A 25,826-nucleotide genomic window follows, 5' to 3' on the forward strand; every position below is an offset into this window, starting at 1 on the left:
TTCAACACCATCCAGCAAAATTTCATGAACAAGTGAACAACAAGCGCTGTGGTAACGAGTACGCTCGGATTTTCGGGTATTTTGACAACTCTCTTAGCGCTACGGAAACAGTCAGAAACTTAACATGACTTGTGCGTTTATTTTTGCGGCTCAACATTAGCCAATTGACACTGTCAATTCCTGCCGTTATTACCGCTAAGAGAGTGAGGACTGACTGAATGTTTATTCATAGACACATGCCATTATGTCACAGCAGGTGAGGCCGTATCATCAAATTAAGCACTAACAAGCTACTAACCGTAGCCAACTTGTTCAGCATTTTTATTTTTATTTTTGCTCTCTTTTGCCAAGTCGCGACAAAGCAACTATCACGCAGTCGCTCTCCTTTTTTCCTTGGGTCCTTCATTTTGATCTCTTTTTATTCGTAATCTCGTCTAAGATTGGGATAGGTACTCTTGACTAAAAAGCCAAGCAAGGCGGTGCAAAAAAGAAGGTTTCCTAACCGCCTCACGTATCACATCCTTCCACCTGTCTCTACAGTGACTACGGAGTACCTACTTGAGGATTTTCTTCCTGCAATACGTATCATACCCACATCATCTCGCCGATCTGTCGTTGTTCGCAAAAGTGGGCTCTCTTGATGCTGGTCTGGTGTTTCTCAAGCAGGGATCAAAGGCAGGACTGCGCAGGTCGTCGCAGATCGCACTAGGCTGGATCTCGTTCTACCTCATCAAGAGCACAACTCACTTTTGTTTCTTCTTTTTCTTTCGGCCTGCTTTGCCTACTGGAACTCCCTTGATCTTGTACCACTTTAAATCAACGCGGGCCCGGCTGCAACAGGTGGACCTTGAGCTCCAGTTGTAAAGCTTGTTGCGACTAGCGAGCTCCCTCCTATCGCCCTTCCAACTTATCCTGCGCCTCGCCAGAGATATTCTCTCCTGCCACAAATTCTTTCAAGATCGGTTTTCCGTCATGAAGCTCTGGAGCTCAGTACTCGCGGCTCTGGCTTTGACTTACAGTCAAGTGGCAGCTCAGACAGTCGATTTATCAGCGTCTTCAGACCTCACTTTCATTGGAGGTACACGAACACAGAAAATTACACGACAAACCGGCCCTCCTACAGGTGCATATTCTTCCTACGCCTCCAAGATCACCCTGCAGGGCTCCAGCGACACCGAATCGGACCAATTCACGAGCACCCTCACAGGGCTTTTCCCCACAGATGTCACAGATAGCACTACCATTACCAGCAACCTGACAGAGACTGGCACAGGAACCGCCACAGCAAATGGTACCTCGACTACCACGACGAAATCAAAGCCTACAAACACACAGCCCTGTAACAATTATGTCGAGCTTTGCAGGCGCAAGTACGGCAATATCACGATGGTTGGCTGCCACAACTCACCCTTCGTGAGGCCGGGTAACTCTGGCTCTAACCAGGAGCTTGAGGTTGAGACACAACTTAATGACGGCATTCGCTTCCTTCAGGCTCAGATCCAGTTCCCTAGCAACTCATCAGTGCCACACTTTTGCCATTCGACCTGTGATCTTCTTGACGCGGGTCCCATCACCGACTGGCTAACCAGAGTACGAAAGTGGGTTGACGACCACCCATACGATGTTGTCACTATTCTTCTTGGGAACGGAAACTACTCCCATCCCGATCTTTACGTACCGTACATCAGAGAGACCGGTATTTTGAAGTATGTCTACCAAGCGCCTTACCTCCCAATGGCCCTTGAAGACTGGCCCACTCTGGAAGACTTGATCATTCGTGGCAAGCGAGTCATCATGTTCATCGACTATGTGTCGGATCAGAAGAAGTACCCCTGGCTTCTCGATGAGTTCACACAGATGTGGGAGACTCCTTTTGATCCCCTGGATCGCAAATTTCCCTGCACTGTCCAGCGTCCTCCCAACCTGAGCGACAAATCAGCCAAGAACCGCCTGTACCTCATGAACCACAACCTCAACGCCGAGTTCAACGTCTTTGGTGCCGAAATTCTGGTCCCCGCTGTGGCACTACTCAACGAGACTAATAACGTCACGGGCTATGGCAGCCTGGGTGTTGCGGCCAACAACTGCCGCTCTGACTGGGGCCGGGCTCCCAATATTCTCAACGTGGACTATTACAATTACGGCGGCTTCCCTGGCTCTGTCTTTGAGGTTGCTGCGCAGATGAATAACGTGACATACAACCGTGACAGTTGTTGCGGTACCGTGAGCCTAGCTCCACATACATATCAAGCTGCGTCCATGACAGCTTTGCTGGCTGCATTGATGTCAGCATACCTCATGTTTTAGATGTGCGCATGGGATATATATATGACCCCGTTTCTGGCTGGTTCTGTTCGCATAGAGATAGAAGCGTATTGATTTTTGTTTTGCATAGACTGGGGGTTTTGGGATCAAAGACAAATGGGCAAGTTCAGTACTCAGCACAAATTTATAATTGAGGATGGGGCTCTCAGGTGTGAATCAAGTTCTCGTTTTCAGAATATAAACTCTTATTTTAGATCAGGTTGATTACCATGTAGCTCGCCCTGTTCAACTTTGGAAACGGTCCAAGTCAGCATCTAATGAATGTCTACGTCAACTTCGGTAAGCATTCTTTTTTTTCCATGAACAATTTCCCGGTGCATAGTTTCAGTTTTGAAGGGCAAGAAACTTGCTCTTCTGGTGAAATGCTGTGTAAATTCGGTGTGGCTTTCGAATACCACTTTCAAATTCACGTTTAAATGTGCCCACCAGGCGCATGAACAGACAGACAATATACGTCTTACACTGGTGTAGCGCATCGTAATCGGCGTACAAGGTCATGCGTGATACTCACATACGAAGTCGGTTCATGGCAAACCTCACATTTATAACAGTCTTTACTTTATCCATGTATCTGTTTTGATAATAACTCGCATATCGAGCATATAGGGCATAGGGTATGTGTAAATACCAGGCATGTACATCTTGACTTCCGCGAAACAAATCTTATGGTTGTTCAGATCTGCAAAAAATGCACCTTTTGTATGATTAATTGTTGATGGGCCGGAAACCACAAACCGGATGCCAGAATTACCCAAAAGCAATGGAAGAATGCTGCCCGGTGAAGTGTGTTCTGTTGTTATTGTCTGCTCAGGTTGAGTGTCTTATTACCAATAAAACTGGAGGTGTCGACGCTAGAGCCCGTTACAGATACCATTGCGCAAAGACTGGCAGTACGGGCCCTACATGGAATATGCAGTGATTGGTCAGACCTGTTCTATTTATACCATAGCCAGACAAGCGTCGTCGATAAATCAAGGGCCTGCAGACAGCCGCCGACAGCCCACCATTCAAGACAACTAACTGGTCTTGCATGCACTTCTTGTGGCTTGCATCGGTCAACTCACTACGAGGACAGGAGCCCAAAAACCAAGCCTAGCCTGTACTTACATAAACGAATGCGGCAGAGGTAACATGCCGTGACTGAGACAGGTGCCGCAACAGCGGGAGAGAGGAAGGATTCCCAAAAAGATACGTTGTGTAGGGTTGCATTACAGCATCGACGACAAGGCAACTCAGCTGCTGTACATTCAGCGTGAAAAACCTCACACTCTTTTCTCCCCGCTGCCCTCAGTGCTGCCCTTAAGCACAGACAACAGGGGAGAGAAAAGGACCCCCTTCAGCTTTGCCAGAGAGAACACAAGTATTGTGGAAAGCTCCAGTAGCTGATGACAAGGCTGTTTAGCTAGACTCAACCTAGTTGCGCCTCTGAGGCTTGAAGCTGAAGTTGAATGACACCTCGATGTCTGGGACACAGTATCCGCATTTGTGCGATAAAGGCAGGATGATTGTTTGGGAGAGCCAAGGCGGAGGCCGCCTATGGTAAGTGTCCATTGGATAGATGATTACTGCAAGGGTTTGAATCGAAGCCAATCCAACAGAAAGTGCAGCTATGCATCTGAGGCTAGATCGAAAAACGGAAAACCCCCAAGGTACGAAGGATTGCTTTCGCCTCTAAGGGCTCATATAAAAGATAGCCACTTCTGAAGCGCTTGAGTGAGGGTCAATAAGCGACTCGAGAAGTAGCACTGCTTGATTATCGCGTTGTGTTACGGCACATGAGATAGAGGTTGAAGAGGGTCATTACAGCACTTGGACAAAATATGTATGTATGAGATCTCGCATGGTCTTTCGTGGGGGGGGAAGACCCAGAAAATAGGTCCAGCCCCAGCCTTACAGAGGTTAATGATCCGCCCGATCCCAACCATGCCCCTCAGAGGATGGACGGGGAAGCCTAAGGCGTCCCTAGCCAGTGTTAGTTTGACCCATCTAAGGTTGGTAGGTGACCACTAATGAACCCTTGGTGATGCGACGTTCATTACCGTTCATGGCTGAACGGCTGAAGTTGCTCATCAAGGGGGAGGCTTTTCCATTCCATATCATATCCTCTCTTCTCATCCCTTATTCCTTCTGACTTGTGCACTGTAGTTCTCGTTTATCTATCGCTCGTTTCCTTCTCGATAACCGACAAACTATTAGCATCGTGAAATCCTTCGTTGTCTGATCGGCCGTCCCTCTTTTTGCGCGTCGTGCCCCGCCCACCATACCGCGAGAGATCGATCCATACCATAGCGTACAGCTGGAACTGTTACTCTGGGCTTAGAGCCGTTGTCTAAAGTTACAAACAATATCCGATAATGAAAAGAGCTGCGCAATATGGCATACCAAGATGACCGGGCTGAAGAGCCCTTTCAGACTTACGAGCCATATCATCCTGCTGGCTCTGTGACCGCATCGCAAAGGCCCACAACAAGCCAACCACATCTGAGCCATCGCGTCTCTGCCATGACAATATATTCCGACGACAATTCGTACCCTCAGCTCCACGGCCGCGAGTCTATGGTGTCTCTCGACTCCTATGCAGGAAACTCGAGCCCACCCCAACAGGAATATGACGGACATTCGTACGCTGCTGGGTCTGGATGGTCCGCATCATTTGGCTACAATGGAGCCGGGGGATCGTATGCGCCTGTGTCTGCAGCTGGGCCTCCTCCCTCGCGGTTCCCATCTCGAGCCAAGCGTGCATACGGCTCATCTCTCGGAAGAACCATTCAAGAGGAAACCACAGAAGACGAAGCATATGATCTGTCATTGCTTGGTGGTGCAGCGCCCATGGGCCACTCTGGTCGCTATGATCCCATAAAAGAGGATGAGGATGATGTGTCTCCTGGTTTCGACTTGAGCGCCGCCCTAGGACCAATGACCTCGCACGATGAGGTTTTCGTGAAGAAGCTTCAGGCGCAAGAGGCTAGCGGGATGTTGACAGGAGGTTTGGGCCAAGGGTTTCACGCGGACGTCAAGATGCGTGATGCCGAACTTCTGTCGTCGACCCCATCTGTTCAGAGGAGTCTGTCGCGGTCGTTTTCGCGCCGCAAGCCGCCTGAGCATCTTGGCCGATTCGAGGCAATCCGACAAAGAGGGCAGGACGAAGCTAATCGGAAAGGAGAAGTCATTGAGGTGATATTAGAGGAGGGACCAGGCGCCGACCTGAGCAGCATCGAGGGACTCAGTACGGTTGCCTCTAATGATTTTCGCCGATCAACATTCCCGACTAAGGAGGGCAAGACGGAAATATTCTACCCTCAACCGAACTGGAAGCCTCCCACAATGCGATGGCCCTACCTTACTTTGCTGATTATCATATCGGTCGGGTTGGCTATTGCACAGGAGTACCTTTTTCAACGATTTCACGAAAAGCCCATAGTAAAATTCCGGTCACCTAAAGACATAGACACCTTTGTCTATTTTGCCATCAAATTCTTACCAACAGTAGTTGCGGTTACTTTCGGCGTGTTCTGGCAGTTCACTGACTTCGAAGTCCGCCGCCTGGAGGCTTTCTACCAGCTATCCAGACAGCAGGGTGCTCTGGCTTCCAAGTCAATCAATGCCGACTATGTCACAAGCTACAGCTTCTGGCGACCTTTTCGAGCGATCAAGCTTGGTCACTATGCGGTAGCTTTGTCTTCGTTCGCCTCAACACTCGCCGTTTCCCTCGTACCAACCTGTGCAGCTGCTTCGATCATACTCACACCGAGCCGCAAGGAGCGTATGGAAAACCCCAGCGACATGAAGGAGATCTTTGTGGCCTCGGTCTGGTCACGACTTTTGACGGTTACTTTGGTGTTATGTGCAGCCATGGGGTGCGGCTTACTATATGTTTTACAAACTCGACGATCAGGCCTGCTCTCTGATGTCAGAGGCATTGCTGGTCTTGCTAGCATGGCTGTAGTGAGCCATGTCTTGATGGACTTTAAAGACATGGACACAGCCAAGCATAAAGACATTCACCAAAAGTTGAAGCGTCGTCGATACATGCTGAGAAATTCTTCGCTTGCACCTTACGAGGGCACAAGCACAAAGGTGGAAACGGACAGCGAACAGGATGATGGCGCCCATCTCTCGGAGCACCCACATCCCCTGATGCTACGTCCGATGGGATGTATCCCTTTCATCATTGGGTTGATCCTTTTTGTAGCATTGATCCCAACGTTTCTCTTCACTCCCGCCCAGATCATCACAGACAAGGCTGCCTGGGTCGTCACAGCGTTGGCCGTCATCCTCAAGCTATGCTGGGGCGCGATGGAGACATCCGTTCGTATGATGGAACCTTACTATATCCTCTCAAAGCGACATGCGCACTCAAAAGTTCTTACCCTTGATTACACCGCACTGCCGTTTGCTTATATGCCGCTGCGAGCGCTCTTGAACGGCCACTTTCTAGTGTTTCTTGTTGGGTTCGGTAGTGTCATGGCTGAATTCCTGACAATCCTTGTAACCAGCCTTGCAACGGTGGATGGGCAAGGCTTCATCACAGGATATGGAATGAATAAAGGGAAGTGGAAGGATGACAAGGAGAACAGTGAATTACTCAACTCTGGACAGGAGACGATACGCTCATTCTATATCACCCTCGGGGCCACATTATTCATACTCATGTACATGTTTGTTGTCTCAAACGTGGTGTTCTTCCGCCGGCGCCATCCTTTCCTGCCGCGTCAGCCCAACACTATTGCGTCAATTCTGGCTTTTATCCACCAGAGCAAGATGCTGTACAATTTTGTGGGAACCTCGAAGCTAAATAACGCAGAGATGGCGAAGAAGCTTGATGACGGTAAGACGTATGGACTAGGATGGTTTACTGGAAGAGATGGACAGACACACTGCGGAGTGGACCAGGAGGAACTGACTAGTTCCTACAAGCACGGTGTCGACTATACGACGATGAACAATCCATGGAATGCACAGTGGGATGTGCTGTAGAATGCGCAATATATGTTATGATATTCTGGAGTCAGATCTGTGCATGGCCATAGTTCGGCAAATATACACAACATTTGGACGGGTCAAGGCTGGAGTTTGGTAAATTAGACATCGGGCGTTGGCGATGAATTCTATGGTTCTGTTTTATCCGTTTCTTATCTGAGGCCTACGTCGCTGGAGTGTTTGAGGATCTCTCGAAACAGAAGCATCAAGATAAAGGCATAGCATTTGTTAGGAATGCGAGGAGCGAAACATGTAATGAGACTCGGATGAAGATGAACCGGAATGGTGACGATTCATATTCTCGCTTAGTGTAATGCTCTTTGGTCTAACACGTGCTGGGCATGAATTTTGAATGGATAAACACGTCGATCATACTTAGTATCTTCGTATCAGAAGGTTTCGAGTTGACGCGTCCATGCTCCATATTAGTAGTTTTTGACGCTTATGTTTTAGAAATGTGTCGTCTGTCCAGTAACAAGACCTGTGACATTCCCCAGTGGATTATGCCGGCCATTCCACGCGTAATGGATGTCCTTCTCTAAGTTCTCTTTAGTTAATCTCAATTTCTCTGTATCCGTACAGCGTTTATTACAGTGGCACATCATCGAATACTATTGGCTCTGGAATGCATACCCCTGAATACCGGGGCTGTGATGGTTGGAGATCTGGAAGGTGAGATATCCAATAGGAAACGAGAGTCGATGATTCTGGGTTTGATGAGCAGAATTTCTACTGTTGAAACTGACTACGATGGTGTGAGAACGGTGGACGTTGAAATATAAACTCAATTGTGATTATTGGCATCGTTGTCGAGTTTGAGATTCATCTGATAATTTTGGTCAGATATTCTCCGAGTATAGAGAAGTTGACATAAGCTACCTACCTCAGACAGACAATTGTCAGGAGAGTTGCTCGTCCTTCGTTTGCGAGGCGTTCCCTTGAAGGATGCTGGCCGTCGATCTCATCTGCCAATGAGCTTACTCTATGTGAAGCGAAGTTCTAGACGATTTGCAGGTGACAGAAGAACGCGAGTCTTGGCATCATCATTGAGATTGATTTATCAAAGTCTATCGATAACTCAAAAGTTGAGCTTGATTTCGACATTTCTTCAGACGAGTTCAGAATCAGAAGGACGCATGACTCTGGTTGGGGCAAAATTTAAGTGTCTCAGTACAGATATTGACCACATTCCCACACTCGTAATAGTGAGCGTCTTACGGATACATTCATCCATGTTTTTCTCTCTGCAGACAAACGGAGATGCCGAAAGTAGTGTTTCCAAGAAAAACACGATATTAGCCCAAGAACAACCAAGACAGGACGCGACAGCACCTGAGTACACAGCCTCTTCACGCCTGACTATCACAATTCGCTCGCCATTGCTGTCACTGTGTGTGCTTTTCTGAAATTAGTGCGCCTTGAAAGGCCTGACACCCTGAATTGGCACACCTGAAGGGAACAAAGTAGGATACGCAAAGGCTTTGGAGCAAGGGCCACACCCCTCGGGCATCGGCAAAGTTACAGTCTACAGAGACTGCCTGTAAGGAGGCCCTGAGGCTGTGCAAGCCTCAGTTAATTAAACCCATCCTGTAACAATGCGAGAGCTGGTTCATGGTTACCGGAGGTGGCATCCGTATCGTGTCAATTTTGGCTTACCTTACTCCGTATATTATTGTTCCAACATTTATTGTCTAGATTGTTCGTATTCTTTGAGGGCATGGGAAATCGCCCAGGCCTTGGCTTTTGACGGCCTTGTTGACAAGCCTGCTGAAGACCAACCACGCGCAACCTTTCAAAGTCGTTGACATAAAGATTTAGCCACACTACTACATGTTATGGCACAAAAACCGGAAACGCTCATGTTCTTAATGCCCAAATCGTGGTTCATGCATCGAAAGTCCAAGTACGGAGTAACGCCTGCTGACCTTGTTTTATCTTATGCAGCGTGATGCCGCCTCTACTATAGCAACTAACCAGCCCTGCCAGCCTCTCGATTGTCAACATCTGTTGCGCAATCAAGATCTTCGGCAACAAATAGGTGGCTGCTCACATTTCATTCAATCGACGTTTTAGCCAGCCCGAAACATCCGTCCTTGGTACGTACAACATATCACTTTACACGGAGTGAGAAGACAAATTTGGACATCATCTTCCAGGGGTAATAAGGCCTTGTTGCTGATGGGGAACAAAGTGTGTACCCACAAAGTATATACTGTTAGAGTCGATACGAGATCGTCACCCCATACCCACGCATGCATCTGTGGTATTGACCTTTACTTGGCCCAGCGCTTGGCCTACATTCCAAGTACCTGCACAGCCTCCAGATTCTTGACTTAGGGGGCATGCGCCTGAGACGTGCTAGCATTGATACACCGCGTGTCATGGTTGAATACGACGCAACGGATGTAAATACGACAATACCTGTTATTTCGTGCCTTTGGTTTAGCCCTTGCGACGGCTGAGCACTGCCAAACCACTTCCAATATTGCTGCCAGCAAAGTAAAGGAAACCCTCGTCAGATGAACTGGTCCTTCAGAGACAAAGGCCGTGTCTCTGTCCAAAAGACTCCCCTATCACACATCACACGCAGGATCCAAGACCAAGCTAAACCGAACCTGTCGCTCCAGGCCCCGCTTCACCGCACTCGTGAAGGGCCACCCACCCGCCCCCTGACCCCTTCGACTGCACCGCGTACGTATCAATTTATGTACTCGCTAAGGTAAAGTAGGTAGGTAAGGTACTTGTCGCTATTACGAGCGCCGACCAGGCCAGGTCGTACCTGCTTTCCTGTTGCCGCTGCCATTGCTACCCAGGTTCCCGATCCCTCCCTCTCTCCCTTCTAGCCCGTCCACCTCACTCCTCCCCTTGGCCGTTGCCGCTGGTCTTCCTTTTCCCTCTCGTCTTCCCCCACACAACAAATTCATTTCATTCATCATCCGCGACAACGGGAAAAACCAGCCCATATCGACAACGACGAGACGACCAGACGCTGTCTCTTTCAGCCACGCCTCGTCGCGGAGACGATTTCTCGCCTCGGCCTTTCGCTAATTAACTTTACTTCTTTCTTTATTATCGCCTTACTCCGTTCCTAATTCCACTACGCCAACTGCCGCAGCCTCACTCTCGCTATCCAACTATCCAAAGTCAATCCGGAAGAAATCCACGTCTTTGGAAGACCATAATCCGTCGCCCCCATTTCCGATACTTCGTCGACCACCTTTGTCGTGGGCTTTGTTTTGATTCATACTAGTAATCTTGGACTATCGGAAGGGTTGGAAGGATTGGAAGTGCACTGTCAACAACCCTGGACTTGTAACGACGACAGCCAACTCTCCACCGAACGAAACGACTCCATCGACAAGGAACCCGATCATCACCAGGATACGTGGTCACGATGTGGTCTTGTATCATGAAACCACTGGCGGTTCTCGCCTCAGTGGCTGCCCTGGCCTCGCCCGTCTCTGGAGAGAAGATTCTCTACTCCAACTCGCTCAACAGTTGCCAGAAGGATAACGGTTTCAAAGCTACGCTCTTCAACGTCGCACTGACACCGAACAACGGTTCTGCTTTTGTCAAGGCTGTGGCAACCTCATCCATCCAGGGCAAGGTTATCTTTGACATTCGACTCTCGGCATATGGCTACCAGTTCCTTCAACAGACCGTAGACCCTTGTACAATCAATCTTGCTGGTCTCTGTCCTATGGTTTCTGGAAAGATTCCATTTAAGTTCAACTTGCCAGTCGGTAAAGAAAATCTCAAACAAGTACCCGGAATCGCCTACAGTGTCCCCGATCTCGACGCTACCGTCCGTGTTTATGTCAACATGTCTAGCACTGGCGAGAGCGTCGCTTGTGTCGAAGCTGATTTTTCCAATGGAAAAACAGTTGATCTCAAAGGTGTCAAGTGGGCTACTGCCATCATTGCTGGCCTTGGTCTGATCTCTTCTGCCGTTGTTTCCGGAGTTGGTCACGCCAACACTGCTGCTCATGTCGCTTCTAATTCGCTTTCCTTGTTTGGCTACTTCCAGGCACAGGCCATTCTTGGTCTCACCAGCGTCGGACTCCCCCCAATCGTTTCCTCTTGGACTCAGGATTTCCAGTGGTCAATGGGAATCATCCGTGTTGGTTTCATGCAGGACATTTTTACGTGGTATCAACGAGCAACCGGCGGTACACCCGAGTCTATTCTGTACAATGTTCGCCAAGTGTCGGTTGAGGTTCAGAAGCGAAGCTTGCAGGCTGCCTCTACCAGTATCGATCTTTTCAAACGTAGTGCCGCCATGATGCCTCGAAGTATCACGGAGCCCATCGGTCATGCTGCTGGGGCACTCGCTAAGCGCGCCAATATCCAAACTGAGGATGGCACTTATATCGTGTACGGTATTCAGCGAGTTGCTTTTAAGTCCAGGATCGAAACCACCAACTTGTTCATGACTGGCCTCACTTTCTTTTGCATCTTTGTGGTTATCACATGTCTGGCTATTGCTGCTTTCAAGGGTGTGTGCGAACTGTGCGTTCGTCAGAAGTGGATGGCCCCAGACAAATTCTTGGAATTTCGAAATGGTTGGATGACTGTCCTGAAGGGCATTCTCTTCCGTCTGACACTCATCGGTTTCCCTCAGATGGTCATTCTTTGTTTGTGGGAATTCACTCAACAGGATTCGCCTGCTGAGGTCGTTCTGGCTGTCTTCTTCCTCTTGGGAATGACCTTCACCCTCGCTTGGGGCGCCAGCAAGGTCATTCGCATCGCTCGCCGTTCTGTTGCCATGCACCGCAACCCAGCCTACATCCTCTTCTCGGATCCCCAGGCCCTCAACAAGTGGGGTTTCCTCTACGTTCAATTCCGAGCTTCTGCTTACTACTTCATTGTCCCCGTCCTTGTCTACACTGTGGTCAAGGCAATGTTTGTTGCATTGGCTCAGAAGAACGATGTAGCACAGGCAGTCGGGTTCATCATCATTGAGGTCGGTTTCTTAATTGCCGCCTCGGTTCTTCGACCCTGGATGGATAAACCCACCAACTCGTTCAACATTGCGATTGCTGCGATCAACTTTATCAACGCCATCTTTCTTCTCATCTTTTCTAATGTGTTTGGGCTGCCCAAGATTGTCGTTGGGGTTGTCGGCGTCGTGTTGTTCGTTTTGAATGCTGCATTCGCACTCATTCTTCTTCTCATGCTTATCGTCTCAACGGCCTTGGTCTTCTTCCGCAAGAACCCTGATGCACGATACCAGTTCATGGCCGATGATCGTGCCTCGTTCATGAAATCTCAAACCCAGGTCAACGCCACAACTGAGCTTGATGCTCTTGCCGCTACGGCCCGAGGTGACAAGGCTGGTTATAGCAACAAGCACCTCGATCTCGACGAGGAGGACTCGGTGTCGTCAGAGAGTTTGAGAAGACGGGCGGAGATGAACAACCAGTCCCAAACGTCATTTCAGCGGGGCGATGTTCCTCCTCGGTCTCCTGTGAACCCCGCCATGCCACTTTTCCCTGCTGACGGACAGCGACCGGCAAGCCCGTTCCGCAATGCGTCACCAAACCCATACCAACAGTCGGCATCCAATCTCTCTCAACAACGGTCGGCAGGTGACAGTAGCCCAGGCGGTTACAGGTCACAGAACAATGCCAGGTAAGCTTTCACAATTGACGAGTAGAGTGATGCACATGCTGACCTCTCCTTAGCCCTTGGCAGCGTGGTGCTGGTTACGAGCACTAATCGATGTAACCGAGGATCTATCCATTTATATCATGACAAGCTTACATCCGAGACCCTTATCATCAGCGAAGGCTTCGGATTTGATGACCTTTTGTCAAAAGCGAGCCGACCCAACAGCATTAACAATTCGAATTTTCTGCTATGGACGATGAGAGTTAGCTCTCGACTTAAGCGACCTAAGCTATTAATCGATATCAACCACGCCAAGATCGTGTTTTCTTTTTCCTTGTTTGTATCGTCCTACTCAAATTTCTTTTTGGATGGTTTGTCGAAAGCATGACGACGGCGTCTGCGTTGAGACATGGCGTTGGTGATAATCGAAACCCTAGTGCTCTTACGAGTATTTGCTTTGTATATATAAACATTATCGGGAAGGGATGAGGAATGCACTTTTTTCACTGGATTGGGATGGCATAGGCACCAATTCACGCTCGATATCCGAGGTAGTATGCCACAGCTTAGAAGATGTGGCAGTGGGAGGCTTGACTTCCCATTACTTGTACCCAAATTAAAACCAAAAAATTTCAATAACTGGATTGCTGTCCACGTGAATGACAGTGGCCTGAAATAGCCTCCTAAGTCAGCTTGAGGTTGAGATTCATAGACATTCAATGTAAAGTGCATTGCATTATTTATCTATTGAAGAAGGGTTTTCTAGTGACTGCCACTTCCGTGGTTAACGGAGAAGTAATTATTCATGGAGGCTGAATCAAATGTATCTAAGCTCAGTGCTCGGTATGGATGATGCAAAACCAGCCATCGTAGGGATTGAAAGCCTTAAACACTCATCCACACTTCGGTGAAACACCTCGGACGTTGAAGAGGGAAACGCCAAACACCCAGCCTCCCCAACCATCCGTACAAATACAATGATTATTCCATATCTGAGCGGAACAGTAAGGGTTTGCGTCTAAACGAGAGGCTTTGAGATATAGTGAGGAAGAGATAAAACAAGACTACTCTAAGTCCTGTGGTATGACTATTGGTACATGACGAATGGTATATGGGTAAGGCAAGCAAGCAAACAAGCGAGGCAAAAAGGGCAAATTCAAAGAAATGGAATTTTGTGAGACCACGAATGTCTCTGGACTAGTAGGCTTTGAGAGCCAAAAGAATTGTTGATGGGAATTTTGCCAAATGGAAGGCCTAGGTAGATAGATAGGGTACCTAGATATAGTCGATGGACTGATGAGACTGAGTGAGTATCTCTCGTGTTCGTTAGATTCAAGTCCGATAAAAAAAAAAGAGTGCGCAAAGGCTTGAGATAAAGTGAAGATGGTGGAAAAAAGAGAGATAGAAGATTATTGAGAAACACCGTTGTCGAGAGTTATGATAATGAAAAGATCAGTGCCTATCGCAGTTGGCGATAGATGTCGTTTGTTGTCGTGATAAATGCTTGTTAACCTCATAGAGGCAAAGCTCCAGGTCCCTCCATACCCCCTTTCCATGGATGTTCCCTTTCAACGCCCACCCTTCCTTTAGCTCCGATGCAAATTGGGATTGTCTCACCGCCAACACCAACACCTGCCACTTGATTTCTTAGTCCTCCCACGTCAATTGATATTATTCCCCTCACCCTCCTTTCTTTCTTCTCTGCATCATCAAATGTTTATTGATGGCATAAAATGTGAAGTCGCGTTTGAAAAAACGCTGCGGCAAGTCCCGATAGCCACATACGTGGCCTCATGCAGGAACCAGGAACCAAAATTCAATAGACCCGATCTGGATTGCATTTTGAGGGGTTAAAATGCAAAGCCTTGTTCCATCAGCTTGTCGACATCGCCACCTGCTGCTTGCACCGCTTTCATGGCCGCCTCACTCAATCGTCGTCTCCGTTCCATCGCCTCACGCTCTCTTCGCGCTTTGGTCTTGGAACTGCCGCTCGGCGCAACACCTGTCATGAGGAGACCGCCGTCACTGGGAGTAAAATTGACAAACCCGATCTCGCTGCCGCCTCCACTGCTGCCGCTTGCATCTCGAGACCGTCGTTGCTTGCGCATTGCCGTGGGGGTCCCCGGTACTATACCTCGACCCGAGGCGCTGCGAGCTGATGCGACGGACCCGTTGGAGCTTTGGCGCGAGTGCGCTGTGGCAGGCGTGGGTGGAATGGACGGCTGGCGTGTCTTGCGAATTGGCGAGCAAGACAAGTGTCGTGCTCCAGAAGAAGGGGCTCGTGGCGGACGATGGCGTTCTGATGTTGGAGGGATAGGCGGTGGAGGGAGGTAAGTCTGGGTGTTTAACGAAAGGTCGTGTCCGGGAGCCGAGGCGTTTCGCGGTTGTGGCATATGGATCATGAGGCCAGCCGAATTGGGATCATGACCCTGATACTCGTATGGCAACTCCGCATGCTGGGCATGCATGGCAAGGTTGAGGCTGGCGTTTTTCTGCTGTTGCGGATCGGCTACAACATATTCGCCATTCTGGTTTAAAAGATTTAGATCCCACCACCCGCTTTGATGAGGATTTTGAGCCATATACTCTTGCCCCGGCCATGTCTCGGGTGCAGCACCCACAACAGGAACAGGTTGCTGTTGTGTGTGAGGATGAACATGGGCTTGTGGGTGTGGATGAGGATGAGGATGAGGATGGGGATGGGGATGAGGATGGGGATGGGGATGCTGGTGTGGATGAGGGTGTGAGTGCGGGTGTTGCTGATGCTGCCAAGCTGACTGAGGAACCTGCCCTGCCATGTCGGGGTGGTAAAGACCAGGTTCAGTCTTGACTCCTGGGGATTCTGCTGGTGTGTGGATGCCGTTGGTGCTGAAAAAGCGGAGAGAGTTGTTCGGAGGCGGCTGAGGAATTTCACTAAAGGGATCGTCACAAAACCCATGAACAAAGTTGGTGCTATCCGGCCCGCATGTCGGCGATGGGGGGAATGCGTCATTACCATTGCTATATTCGTGATGCTGCAGTCGCAAGGCCCGAGGAGGATTGTCCATGGTCGGAGAGCCTGGGCGGTCTATGGCAACGAGCTTCTTGGGTTTGCGAAGTTTACTGGCTTTACGAATCGTGGATGAGAGTGCCTCGACGAATTTGTTGGGTTTCCTGGCCATTGTGTTGGGTGGGGTTGGCGATGATGGCTGTGAAATAGGCACCCGCTTTCCAGGCGAAGAGTGCAATGAAATGCCATCAACTCGGGGTAGTTCTGGGTCCGACATGGAAACTCGAGGCACCAGGGGGGGCTTCTCTTCCGCCAGTCCAACGGCACTTGCAAGTGCGAGGCTTCGAGGATCGACCTCATGCGATGCACTTGCGACAGCGGATGAGGTTGGCTGAGAGGGGATTGTCGCGTCGACCTGAGAACTGCAGGAGAAGAAATCAAACTCATCTTCAGTTGTTGAAACGCCTGATGAGGCAGATGCAGTGGACTCGGCGGGATGGTCGAGGATAAGTCCATTGGCCAGGGCCGGCATTGATGGGTTATGGCCGTGTGGATCGGCCATAGAGGACGGGATTTCGCCATCAAAGTTGAGAAACTGACCAAAGAAGTCGTTTGATCCATCGTTAGGTCCATTGTCGATATCCTGCCAGTAGAAGCCTGGGTCGCGGTCGACAGCCTCAACCCGATAGGGCAAGGTCCAAGAGGCCATTGGGATACTGGACTGTTGTTCTGCAATAGTAGTTGAAGCTGATGGGTGAGGATGCAATGGGGGCGTGGTCAGCCAAGCGAGTCACCTAGGGCTGGCTGAGAGAGTTACGGAAGACGACGAAGATGTCGAAGTGGAAGTGAAGGTTGATGGCATGAATGAGGTGAGAGCCAAAAGAATGGCAACGGAGGGAATGAAAAGAAGGAGCCAGACCCGGAGCCTGAGGAGTCTTTGAGCGATAGTGAGAAGAGAGGCGAGAGGCCTGGGCCAGTCAGAGGCAGCAAAACAAAGTTCAAGACGAGCAACAAGGGACTCGGCCGGTAAGCGAACGAGACCTGGCAAGGCGTGGAGATGGCCGAAGTCAAGTCAATGGAGCAACGGAGAAGCTAGCAACGGGTACCAGAGAAACGGGCAAGACACAAGGACAAAAATCAAGGTTGGCCTTTGCTGAGAATAGTAGCAAGATATTGATGAACAGGGTCAGAATCAGGGTCATGAGAGTAAGAAAGAGGACTACGAATTCACTCTGGCGCAGCAACGAGACCGTTGGGTCGGGTTGCTACTTGGATGAGGGCGATTTGAGTGCGACAGTGGGAGGAATGCACGGGGCTATGAGGGAGCATTCCATTGAGAAAGATTCTCGTGTCATTGATGGATGATTGACCCCCCTTTGTCTGATCCAAATGGGAATTTGAAGAGGACGATCTCTTCCGTGTTGCAAATGCTAATTAAATCGAACGAGTGATATGCTTAAATATAATTGACATCAGTTTCGAGGAAATAATTGATATTCGCCATGGGTTGACGATTGAGCGTGAGTGAAGGGTCATGACTGACATGACTCCTGGGACGGCAAGTGGTGATGCTCTGGACGCCCGAAGCCACCCAAGACTAAGTGGTAGAGGCGCTGGGATGGGCTAAAGTAGAGTTTACGGGTGTACCTACGTTAGCCTAGCATTAGTATTAGTATTTATGGGCGGGAAGGGCGAAGGCGAGGAGCGAGAGGGGAGAAAAGGAGAGAGGAGAGGACAGGAGAGGAGAGGACAGGAGAGGAGAGCGTGCGAAAGTTTGAGTTGGGCCGGTTGATCATGAGCGGAGCGTTGCTCTCAACTGGGCACAGTTACAGAGGTACAGATGTGTAGAGTTTAAGAGCTCGTTCGAATTGATCAAAAGATTGACGGTATGACGTCCAGTGATGATCTTTCCACCAGAGTATAGCATCACATTACGTCTCTTGCAGCACATCGCATCTATCTTGGGTTTTAGTTTCTGATATTGAATTGATTCTCGTTCAGACTAACAAAGCCCCTGGCAGCTTTCTAGTGCCCCTGGTCCTGGCCCTGATCCTGGCTTCGTGCACTGTACCTTGCAGCCCAGGCAAAATAGATTGGTTGCATTGCATAGTTGCATCTGACATGACATCCAATACAGGGGGGTTGATCAGATCTGACAGGCTCTAGGCCCCCTAGGCCCGTCTCCCCTCCACTATGATTGTCATTCAGTCCCCCCCCTCCGATCGATCATCGCCCTCACCCGACACATTCAATTAAAGCAAATACATACACCTTCATCATGGATCTTTCTTCCGCGAATGTCTCATGTCTCATGTCAAGAATGCTCCTTCAGCCTGTCTGACCTCGTCGCCTCATCAACGCCCCAGTCCTCATGACTCTCAATCGTAAACAAATGAACTTTCTGTTTCGTCTGAAGCCTCTTAGATTACGGAATCGCTGTACCTAGGTGAATTGGTTCCCTCCCCCGTTTATTATTACCCGCGTCATTAGCGAGCCCAGGCCGATGAAACTCTTTCCAGAGGCTTGCGCTGATCTGGCGTGCGGCTGTCGACGGCACCGATGAATCGATTTATATGCGACAGTCGCTCATACGATGGGCAGAGATCCCTCACTGTGATGCGTGGGAAATGAAGACGCCTTTGCCGACTGACACGCTAGATACCTACCTTCTAGACACCCATGGCTTACGTATCTTGGCGATTTGTCAGTGGACGCTTATGGCCTTGCGGGGCCGGCGTCATAGTCACCCAGCCCCAGTTGGTGATGGCTTCACCAGCCGTGCTCGATAGAGTTTACAAGTCGTCCGATTGAAGCCTGACCCACAATTGAGTTGTGCTTCTTATCATTCTTCCACTTTCCGTCAAAGTGACCCCCATGGGTTCAAAGCTTCACACAAAAGCAGCTCCCTGCCTGACGGTTTGTCTAGTGTAAATTGTATACGATTTGTTTGATTTCCTTTGTGGTATCGCACGGGGTACAGTTTCATCTGCTCATCGACATCAGACGCTGTGTGGTGCTCTACTAACGTACAATAGTACTAAATACCGATATCGACTTTGTCCATCATACAATACTAAGCAACAGTCTTGTCTTGCTTCCCTGATAATGCGCCACATGCTGGTCCTGTCTTCCAAGCATATAAACCTTGAACGCCTCTTACATGACCCGTAAAGAACATAATATCCCCGGTCGTGATACCATAACTCCAGGCTGTGATTCCAAGAATAAAGAAGATAAAAAGAAGAAGAAAAAAATTGCAACGCCTTTGCCCAGTCGTCCATGACCTTGTTTCAGAAAGCAAATGCTTCGCTCTTGTAAATGCTCCATCCGTGTAACGCCGTGATGCGTGAGTCAGTCATCCTTGAAAGGACTACTACTCTGTAACATGAAGCCTGCCAACCATGTATACCGTTTAAAAATATATAAATGCTGAAGAGAGCACCGCAGAAATTTGGGCACTTCACTGTGTTGAAATAACCGTCTGGGAGGCTTGTGAATCCGAGCGGCCCCTGACGGAGCTTGCCGCAGAGTGAGTTTGCGAATGCCTACTTCTCTTTTTGTCGCGTCGTCGCATTCGAGGTACACTGTGAATCGTGTTGCGACAACGACTTGCAGCATCAGCGGATCTTCGATACCCAAGCTCGTAATGCTTCTTAATTCCGTCAGGCGTACCAGTCGTCCTTCGCGGCACAAGTGGTTGAAGCCAAGAGAAATCATCATCGTCTTCACAGTATCCTTCATCCACTTGAAAGCCGCCATTTGCATTGGGCCTGTACGAGGACCTTGAAGCATCCCCAGGACCTTCGCTCAGAGTTGTCGAATCAACAGCAATTGGCATAAATGGACTGAAAGGTCCATCAAGAGCACAAGCAAAATCCTCTTGGGAGACTCTCGGATGACAATTACGGGATTTCAAAGTCTTCATGTCTTTGTGGGGGTCAAGCTCCATGGGGTCGGAACCTTGATGGTTGAGTATCGGCTGTACATTAATGCAGTCATCGTCGGGTAATGAAATAGGCGAGAGAGCCGTTTCTGGGAGCCGTATAGTCGAGCGGGAAGAGTCGTAATGGAAGTGTTCCAAGGAAGAGCTGCCAAGTTGTGAAGCAAGGACATCAATTGATTGAGATTGAAGAGGCCGAGTAGACTGGCATGCAGAGGCTAATGATGATATCAATGACGAGGCGGGTGGTGAAGTCGGGGGTGATAATGGTTGTCGGACTATTCGCGCGTTTCCAGGTGTCATTATTGTAGTTGCGCTTGGGCATGAAGCAGTGATATTAATGTCCTGCTGGTGTTGGTGTTGGGTTGCCTCTGAAGGCGAGTCTCTCCACTGGTTTCCTGTGTGAGGCTCGCACATCGCTAGAGGCAGCTGGGGATGATGACTTGCCCCATGGAGTTTGAGTGAAGGACAAGGTAAAGTGGCTTGGGTAGGACTTGAGAGATGAAAGACGAGATTTAAGACGGGAATAGATGAAAGGAAGATCAGAAGGAACAGAGACGGAAAGGGAACCAGGGCAGGACAGGTAATATGAAGGTATCCTCGCTGCGCTAGAAGAGCAGGCGGCGTTGACGCCGCTTCATTGCTGGGGTGGGCCGTGGAGCGGACTACTCCATGGTGGTGGTAGTAGACTTATTAGTACCTCGAGGTTAGCCTTGGAACAGTACTTGAGGTTTAGTAGGCTATCTGAGTTGCTAACTCTGTGTACGGATACCTAGGTCATGTTTTACTGGATTCAGCTTAATGATCCGACAGGATGGGTCGAGTAGGGTATCGCTGGACAAACGACCTTGGGTACTGCACGTAACTCGTAACTCGGCCTGTCAAAGTAGGTAGGTACTTGTTGTAACGTATCTGTATTTCTTTGTTTCTGGCAGATTGTCTGCATCCATGGATGTCTCTACCGAAGGCGTACATAACTGGCTGGGTGTTACGCCCGTCCAGTGACCGTCCAGCCGGAGCAATCAAGCCTCCTCCACTGTTAGGTAAGGTAGGTAGGTAGGTAGTAGGTCTGCTCTAGGTTGTACCGACAGCCGGGTCTTTAAACCCGACAGCGCGTCCATAGGGTGGTCCCAGTTGCGGTGCAGGTGGAGCCCCGGCCTTTCGTACAAGTGCGATTGGCTCACCGTGGTCTTGGCGATTTCTTGGCGCCCTCACTGTTGGTGCGAGTCGACATGGATGCAAATGCACATCAGCCCATGTTGATGTCCTTTTTGCCAAGGGTGAGCCTATCAGGAGTCTCCCTCTGCACGCCTCGATGCAGTTCACGCTCAAGTCGAATCACGTCAAATCAGCTCTCGCAATTGAACGTCAATCACTCTGTCCGGTAATATCGCTGTCCAGTCTGTCGGAAATAGCGATCGTGATTCGTTCACATATGAATTGTACTGCAGATCCTGCTACCTGGTCCGATCTCAATCTCACCCCTGAAATCATACATATATATACATGGGAAAAAAGGGCTGACCGTCTTGGAGGGTTGTCAGCTTGAGTATTGACCGCCCACTGGCGTCAGCGTCTGCACCACGACGCGGGATTCGACCCAAGGAGAGCCCTTAATACTGCCTGTGTTTGCTATACTGTAGCTGTTTCCATCCATACCACCTCGCGTCTGCCCTTCGCCGTCATCTCAGCGGGAAAAAGGTTTGTTTCTCGGCGTTGTCTAGCATTTCAACTATCTCAAAGCCTAGTGCCACCCTCTTCCAAGGTCCCCAGGCTCAGGTCCCTTTGCTTTGGCTTGGGCTTTGGGCAGGTGATTCTGACATTTCAATCGAAGAGACTCGGATCATGTTTCCACAAGGCCATCTCAACCGTGTCCCCATACGGTAAAGCTGGCAGTTAAGGTAGAGTTGCTATTCCATTGACAAGGTGTTGGAATGTTTGCCCCGCGAGCATCTATCGCTCCTGACACAACAGAAACCGGTACAGTATCTGACAGCGCTACGTGAAACATGATACGGCCCTGAGATGCACAGACATCCATGATCCCATGTGCTCGGGCGTCTGTCTGATGCATATTGTTAGTCGGAAATGCTACAATACCCCAGTGTCTTCTGCTCACGACCTAGCATACCTAGGTAAGGTAGGTAACCAACAGATGCATCGTCCTCGTAGGGCAGACACAGACACTAAATGTCTGATTCCACGTCCAATCGCATCTTTCTATTTCCTTGGGTCCACCCCGGCCAAGATCTTCAGCCTTCCGCCGTTCCCTCAACAGATCATCGGCTTTTATCAAAAACCAAGATAACTTCAGAAAGCTTTCATTAATCCCCATCTTTCTGGGCAACTTCACTAATAAGTTACCTGAAACAGTGATGTGCTATCCAGTGTCTATTAGCCCAAGTTCTAGCACGTCCCTGGACACGGAGAACCAGGGAAGAGCCTGGCTCTTGGCTCCCATTAGCACTCAGCGCTAAACTCTTGTGAGCTGAACCTCCGAAGCCATAAATCGCCTCGGTGCCGAGTGTTAATTAATGAGTCAGGAGAAGAGCAGCGACCACACAGCAGCTATTCGTCAAGACTCGTAAGATTCCCAGAGTTCAAAAATCCGTGGACCTGGCTCATAAATTTGCAAGTCGGAATTGGCGTGCTGATAATCAGCCCTCCGATCGCTCGAAAGCCTGTGACGGAGCATGAACCAACTTCGATCGGGATCAAACTTGGCAATCCTCTGCTGCAGTAGGACCAAATCGTATACTTAACTGGCCGCGCTTCGAAGGAGCTGATTTCTTGTTTGCACACACCGCGATGATCATACACCGATCACGATCGGTATATGTATGCTGATCAGTGTATATCTGCATACGGATGGGCTTCCCGCCAAAGGATGGACATTTCTACAGCACGACTCAAACCATGTTGATTGAGATTCTCGAACACCTGCTTATAGGTTCAAATGGGGCCTCACGAGGTGGTGCCTTGTCAGTCTACGCGGGTCAGCATTTCGAAATGCATGAGGCGGTTTCTAGAGCGCTCTTCGGTAGGACCTATTTCTGCCCTTTGTGAACCAACCAACGTCAATGCCAGTCTCAGCGGCCGACAGATCCAAAGGCATGGCCCTGGAGCCCTACTGTATTGTCGACCGATACACAATAGGCTCCATCTCTGGGCCACGGTGTTGGTAATGCTGCCGTTAAAGACCAACCCGACCCAAAGGGTCGGATTGTGGTGTGCCAATGATTCGAAGGATTCTGTCTAGCAATACTCAAGAGCATAGATGACATTTAGAATGAGCCCGCAAGGGGCTAGGCTATTCTTTCGCCCTTGATTCTCTGAACGGGTTGTAGGTCTGGGCTTCTCGCCCAACTTAAGGGACAGTAAGTGAGCGGCCGCTGTCACAATTAATGTTCCTGTCTTGACGTACTGACTCTCACGTGCTGCTGTCACTGTTACTGGTATACGGGTTTTTGTGTTACTCGGACCCAAAAAAGTTAGCTTCTCAGACGCCCACAAGTCAGCATGAGCTGACCGGCCCCAGGGAGCAAGAAAACATCAGACCTTGATAGAAGGTGTGGAAATAAACTCAGCAAAAGGTAACCTAAGCTTATGCCAAGTTACCAAAGTCTTTTTTATCACTTGGGATCGAGGTCCTGAACTTTTTTCCCTCCCCTAGGTAGGCTAGACAATTCATCTGGAAAAGGAAATCAGTTCGCTTCGGCTATTAACCCACGGGCTAAGATGCCCGATCATGTCTCACCCAGGATTGATTTTTCAGGCTTCTTAAGACCAGAGGCGTTCGTCTGACAGGGGTGGGAAGGTGATGCGCAAGATGAATGCAATGGGGGGAACACAAAACTCAAGAATCAGACTCGTGGCAGGAAGCTGGATCTTAGTGGAGGCCAGTCTTGCGATTTCTGTCCTCTAACGTTAGAGGGAGAGCAATGGGAAGTAAAGTTATCAACCACTTGAGCTAATCTGGAAGAAACTCATCTACGATCTGCTATCCACTTTAGCCCGCCGATCTCTCTCGGGAAGTTCTAGGCCACCTAAGCTTATTACTGTAACATGAATCTCGACGCTAGGTTGTTCTGTGGAGAGCGGTAGAGTAGGATAACGATGCAACGCATGGGAAGACCTGGCTGAAGTACGGAGTACAGCGGGCGAATACCATGCAAATCTTTGACCCAGAGACCCAGCAGAGAACTTCCTTTTTGATAAGAGCCGATTTCCGTGAAAATCGCCATTCGGCCATTATCTTGCGGGTACTCTGTAGTAATAAGTCTTTCGGAACTGGCATCGCGATCTTGCTATGTTGGCTATAAAAAGGCTGCTTCTCGACTCAGGAAGGCAAGCCGATTTGCTGAATATAGTGCTGGCCAAAATACTAACGGTTTTTATACGATTTTTATTAATCATGCCTGGACCTCAGCTTAACAGGCAACTATTCACGCCTCTGGGCTGAGATGGGTAACGGGTAGGTCACCCTTTCACATGGCTGAAAGAGCCTTACATATCAGCTATCCTTATGACGTATCATATTAGTCGCCTTCTTTGGGAATATTTATCGCTGGCTTGATGGAGGTGTTTCGGAGCTTTCGTTCCACCCTGACGATGAAATTCCAGTGACATTTTGATTCCTTGAAAGATGCACACTTTATTCTTCAGAGAAGTGTGAGATGGCTTCTCTATCTAAAGACTTGTTGGGCCCCTGGTGATAATATGCTAAACCTCTACTAGAACAGTGCTGATCTTTCGACGTCACGGGAAAGCATGCTTCTCGCCTCGACGGAGATTACATGGCTTTTGCGCTACGATGTTGAATCCTTTGTGGATGATGTCCCTGCATAAGGCTGAAAGCCGTTCATTTGACAGGTTGTAATACGATCTGATAATCTGTACACTGGTGTTCATTCTCTAGTGCATGTTGTTTCCAGTCACTGGGTCCTCGCACCCGGACTTTGGTAAGCGTTACCATCAACAGTAGCCGCAGCTTAACATCATAGAGGTGATTCGGCGAACTTGAACGTCTAGGCTACTATTGAAACACCACCAACCATAAATACCATCCTTGTGCACAAGTGGCGTCTGGGCTTCGGTTATCAAACCTGTCAGTTAGGGACAAAGTCTCTCCGACATGCATCGGTTCCAACAGTGCTTCAATAGTCGAACTCTAAAATACATCTACGACGCCTTGGTTCTCTTTCGGGTATCTCGTAAGTTTACTTACGGCGGTATTAGCCCTGCCTCGCCCTGCCATGTCGAAGCCAACGGCCACGAGGTTGAACGGCGTAAAGAATCAACGGTGGTGTTGGTTTGTTTGACGCAAGGGCCATGTTGTTCAAACGTCTGGATAATTCTTGCTACACTCTAGAAATAATCAAAATACATAGGCCACTGCGAATCGCCCCAGGCTGTTGTGGCAAACAAAAAGGCCCATGGTGCTTCTTCAGCTGCCGCAGGAGAGCATGTCCTGTAAGGCAAAGCGGAACGGAACGGAGCGTCCATCCAATTTGTAGGAATCATTGCATTGTGGCGTCTGGAGTGCCACCATGGGACACACAGAGGTGGTTTGGCCATAGTAGAAGGGCAGAAGGACAAAGAGCCATATTCGCAAAGCAGCCTGTTATAGGTCAGCCAAAAGATATCTGCTCATGAGAAGCACAAGACGAAGTACATATCAGATATAGACGCCACTACCAGGGCGTGGTATTCCCGGGTCATGGAGCCATATCAACGTCACTAGCATGTGCCATCTCAGTGTCATTGGGTGAAACAACTTTCAGCATGTTCCACGATACTCTGTTAGATCTGGTATGGCCGGTCAATACCATGAGCATTAACTTTTAGGTTCAAGATGATTTCATCAGTCGGCACCCTTAACATGATCGCTTACCAAGCTTAAGGCTCTCACAAGTGGCTCGTTGTGCTGCATTCCTAAACTTGTGGAGCGTCATGGCTGACATCTCGTTCCTTTGGAGATGC

General features: G+C 49.2%; 6 protein-coding genes across 6 annotated transcripts; 4 read left to right on the forward strand and 2 right to left on the reverse strand.

The window, feature by feature from the left end:
- Positions 1-39: 39 nt before the first annotated feature.
- On the forward strand, positions 40-2,617 carry FVEG_02894 (hypothetical protein). Its single transcript, XM_018890421.1, has 2 exons — positions 40-256; positions 317-2,617. Exon 2 carries the CDS (start codon positions 973-975, stop codon positions 2,305-2,307), a length of 1,335 nt encoding a protein of 444 aa, XP_018746722.1. The 5' UTR covers positions 40-256; positions 317-972; the 3' UTR covers positions 2,308-2,617.
- A 1,663-nt stretch (positions 2,618-4,280) lies between these two features.
- FVEG_02893 (hypothetical protein) lies at positions 4,281-7,923 on the forward strand. The gene has a single exon (XM_018890420.1). The coding sequence runs from the start codon at positions 4,699-4,701 to the stop codon at positions 7,300-7,302; it is 2,604 nt and encodes an 867-aa protein (XP_018746721.1). The 5' UTR covers positions 4,281-4,698; the 3' UTR covers positions 7,303-7,923.
- Positions 7,924-9,286: 1,363 nt separating this feature from the next.
- Positions 9,287-13,691, forward strand: FVEG_02892 (hypothetical protein). The gene is made up of 3 exons (XM_018890419.1): positions 9,287-9,401; positions 9,497-12,936; positions 12,990-13,691. The coding sequence occupies exons 2-3, from the start codon at positions 10,700-10,702 to the stop codon at positions 13,021-13,023; spliced, it is 2,271 nt and encodes a 756-aa protein (XP_018746720.1). The 5' UTR covers positions 9,287-9,401; positions 9,497-10,699; the 3' UTR covers positions 13,024-13,691.
- FVEG_02891 (hypothetical protein) lies at positions 13,640-17,342 on the reverse strand. Its single transcript, XM_018890418.1, has one exon. The coding sequence runs from the start codon at positions 16,611-16,613 to the stop codon at positions 14,766-14,768; it is 1,848 nt and encodes a 615-aa protein (XP_018746719.1). The 5' UTR covers positions 16,614-17,342; the 3' UTR covers positions 13,640-14,765.
- A 1,463-nt stretch (positions 17,343-18,805) lies between these two features.
- On the reverse strand, positions 18,806-20,892 carry FVEG_02890 (hypothetical protein). Its single transcript, XM_018890417.1, has 2 exons — positions 20,602-20,892; positions 18,806-20,533 (listed from the first exon to the last, which is right to left on the reverse strand). Exon 2 carries the CDS (start codon positions 20,259-20,261, stop codon positions 19,365-19,367), a length of 897 nt encoding a protein of 298 aa, XP_018746718.1. The 5' UTR covers positions 20,262-20,533; positions 20,602-20,892; the 3' UTR covers positions 18,806-19,364.
- Positions 20,893-21,909: 1,017 nt separating this feature from the next.
- Positions 21,910-23,179, forward strand: FVEG_15141 (hypothetical protein). Its single transcript, XM_018904249.1, has 3 exons — positions 21,910-22,327; positions 22,388-22,428; positions 22,481-23,179. Exon 3 carries the CDS (start codon positions 22,801-22,803, stop codon positions 23,101-23,103), a length of 303 nt encoding a protein of 100 aa, XP_018746717.1. The 5' UTR covers positions 21,910-22,327; positions 22,388-22,428; positions 22,481-22,800; the 3' UTR covers positions 23,104-23,179.
- Positions 23,180-25,826: the final 2,647 nt, after the last annotated feature.

Source organism: Fusarium verticillioides, chromosome 5 (genome assembly GCF_000149555.1).
Source record: "Fusarium verticillioides 7600 chromosome 5, whole genome shotgun sequence".
Taxonomy (NCBI): Eukaryota; Fungi; Ascomycota; class Sordariomycetes; order Hypocreales; family Nectriaceae; genus Fusarium; species Fusarium verticillioides.